General features: G+C 34.7%; 1 protein-coding gene across 1 annotated transcript; it reads left to right on the top strand.

Annotated features, from left to right (window-relative positions):
- The first annotated feature begins 459 nt into the window (after positions 1–459).
- On the top strand, positions 460–2,607 carry LOC136783566 (protein FAM200A-like). The gene has a single exon (XM_066743822.1). The coding sequence runs from the start codon at positions 460–462 to the stop codon at positions 2,605–2,607; it is 2,148 nt and encodes a 715-aa protein (XP_066599919.1).
- The last annotated feature ends 277 nt before the right edge of the window (positions 2,608–2,884 follow it).

Genomic DNA, 2,884 nt, shown 5'->3' with positions numbered 1-2,884 from the left:
GTGGATAATGAAATAATGAATAATGACATTCTTAATTCAGAGCAAATTTGAAGCATCCAAAAATTCTATAAGATTTGAAAAATGTTTCTTCATTATTTCTAAGTACACTCAATCCTCAAAAGTGTGCGTAATATATTTAATTCCTGTAAAAAGGCGAACGGTCGAGTACCTAGGGCGCGGGACTGTTGAACCTGTGGTCGCAGGTTCGAATCCTTGCGGAAAAATGAATCTTTTTTTTAAATAATTACTTGCTTATAATGTAACAGTCTTGAAATTAACTACTTTCCGTAAAAGTCGTATCGCTGCCTTTATTTGTAAACAATAATAAATTTATAAAGGAACATACAGCCGCTGTCTCTTGGGCAGTTGCCTTAAACGTTTTAAATTGGTAGCATATATCTTATCAATTTTGAAAGTTTGTGTTGAGAAGTGAAAAGTTCTGTTTTGCATCTGTGAAAAATGTCATCAAGTCCGGTGTCGAAAAGGATGAAAATGTCTTCTAGTCCGGAAAACAAGAAGAGAAGATGTAAAAAGAAGTTCCAATATCAGTGGTATGACAGTAATCCGTCTTGGAGGAAATGGGTACAACCGGTCCCTGAAAATGAAAGTAAGTTTCATTGTTTAATTTGCAAAAAATCCTTAGATTGCGGTCATTCGGAAATCGGGAAACACGAAAACTCCAGTATTCATAAAAGAAACGCAGAAAATTTTGAATGCCGCAACCTCCCGGGCACCTCTACTACCTTTTCTGACGTTGAAAAGGAAGTAAATATTGATTTTAATGATCGCGTAAAGGCGGCTGAAATTAGATTAGCTACTTTTTTCGTAGAACATAATATTCCGTATGTATCGAGTTCCGCGATGATAGATATTTTTAAAACTATAGGCAAGGATCCGCACGACCTTCAAGCCATAAAATTAGGACGTCACAAATTATCGAAAATTGTGAATAACGTCGTTTGTCGCGAAGAAACGAAGAGTCTCACAGAAACGCTACAAAATACAAAGTTTTCTGTATTCGTTGATGAGACATCGGATATAACGAATGAAAAATGGTTCTCCATAATGGTACGGTACGTAGAACCAATAACATTACATATACAAGCGCGCCTCTTGCAACTAATTAATCTTGATGCAAGAGATTGTTCAGCGGAAAAATTATTTACCGCATTTAATAACGAATTGATTAAGAAACAAATTCCTTTAGTTCAAGTAATAGCGATGAGCTGCGACAATGCATCGGTTATGATCGGAAAAAATACATCGTTTCGTACAAAAATGTTAGAAAAAAATCCGAGAATAATAACAATTCCGTGTATATGCCACGTATCAGCACTTGCTGCATCTGCAGCATGTAAAACGCTTCCTTCGTTTCCCGAGGATTTCGTGAAAAATATAGTAAATTTTATAAACGGTAGCCCTAAAAGAACGGCAATTTTCCGGGAATTTCAAAGATGTTTCACGGATAAGACAATCAATCTTTTGAAACACGCCGAAACTCGGTGGCTCACTCGCCACAAGTGTATTGATCGCGTAATAGAAAATTGGGACGTGTTAAATAATTTTCTGTTGGAACTGTCGTCTGAAAACAATAGACAAGCTACCGAATTGCACAAATGTATGCAAAATGCGGAGACTAAAGCGTATTTATATTTTCTGCGTTTCGTTTTAAATAAATTCAGTGCTTTTAATGCAGAGTTTCAATCTCGCGATACAAAAATCCATTTATTACAGCCGAAATCGGTAGAACTTCTAATTTTCATATTAAGCCAATTCTTGAAACCTGCATTATTAAAATGTCTCATTGATGAAGACAATTTCCGTACAATAACTTTTTCGCGTGAACAAAATATTATGGAAATAGAAAAAATAAATATTGGTATCGATTGTAAGGATTATTTGCAAGAGAAATTGGACGAAGGTACTTTAAGTATACTGCAAGCTGATCACATCAAACAAAATTGTTTGAAATTGTTAATGAAAGCTGCAGATGAAATCCGTAACCGTTTTCCAATCGATGCTCCATTTTTCAAATATCTAACAATTCTTGATTACAAATGCTCTCTTTTCGATTCGGATCGTGATTCATCAGCCACCATATTATTAAAAATTAATAATTTATTCAATATTGGAAACGAAATTGAATTAAAACAAGAATGGTTTTCTCTACATAACAATGAATCGGTAAATCAAAAGGACGCGTGGTCTAAAATGTCTTTCGATGACATGTGGATTAAAATATCGCAAACTACATGCGAAGGAAAGGAAAAGTATCCTCAATTGAAATCTCTTTTAAATATAGTCCGATCCTTGCCACATTCAAATGCAGAAGCGGAACGTTGTTTTTCTATAATACCCGACGTGAAAACGAAAAAGAGAAATCGTATTAGCTCTGCAACTCTAAATTCAATCTGCGTAATTAAGAATTACTTAAAGTGTACAAACAGTGATAGCATTACAATGCCAATAAATAATAATCACTTAAAATTAACGGAAAGAAGTAATTTATATGCAAAAAGTTATGTAGAGAATGAAAGAACTTTGACCATTCACGCGTACAAAAGTGACGACGATGATGACGAAGATGATTTACTTAACACTGAATGAAAATATGTCTGACGGGTTCGACAAAGTTAAGAAAAAGAGCAACATATGTCTGACGGGTTCGACAAATTTAAGAACAAGAGCAAAATATGTCTGACGGGTTCGACAAAGTTAAGAAAAAGAGCAACATATGTCTGACGGATTCGACAAATTTAAGAACAAGAGCAAAATATATCTGACGGGTTCGACAAATATTACAAGATATACATAAAGCAATCACAAGCTTTGCAATTTCATTTATCGAGTGTCTGACGGTTTCGACAATTCGTGAATTCAGGGT

This window comes from Prorops nasuta, unplaced genomic scaffold (genome assembly GCF_024137725.1).
Source record: "Prorops nasuta isolate Cenicafe-Biocafe unplaced genomic scaffold, Cenicafe_Pnas_1.2 PNAS00034, whole genome shotgun sequence".
Classification (NCBI taxonomy): domain Eukaryota; kingdom Metazoa; phylum Arthropoda; class Insecta; order Hymenoptera; family Bethylidae; genus Prorops; species Prorops nasuta.
This window is presented reverse-complemented; position numbering and strand designations above follow the sequence as displayed.

What these genes read in the sequence shown, in the direction of transcription:
- LOC136783566 (XM_066743822.1), top strand. Translation starts at nt 460, where the DNA reads ATGTCATCAAGTCCGGTGTCGAAAAGGATGAAAATGTCTTCTAGTCCG.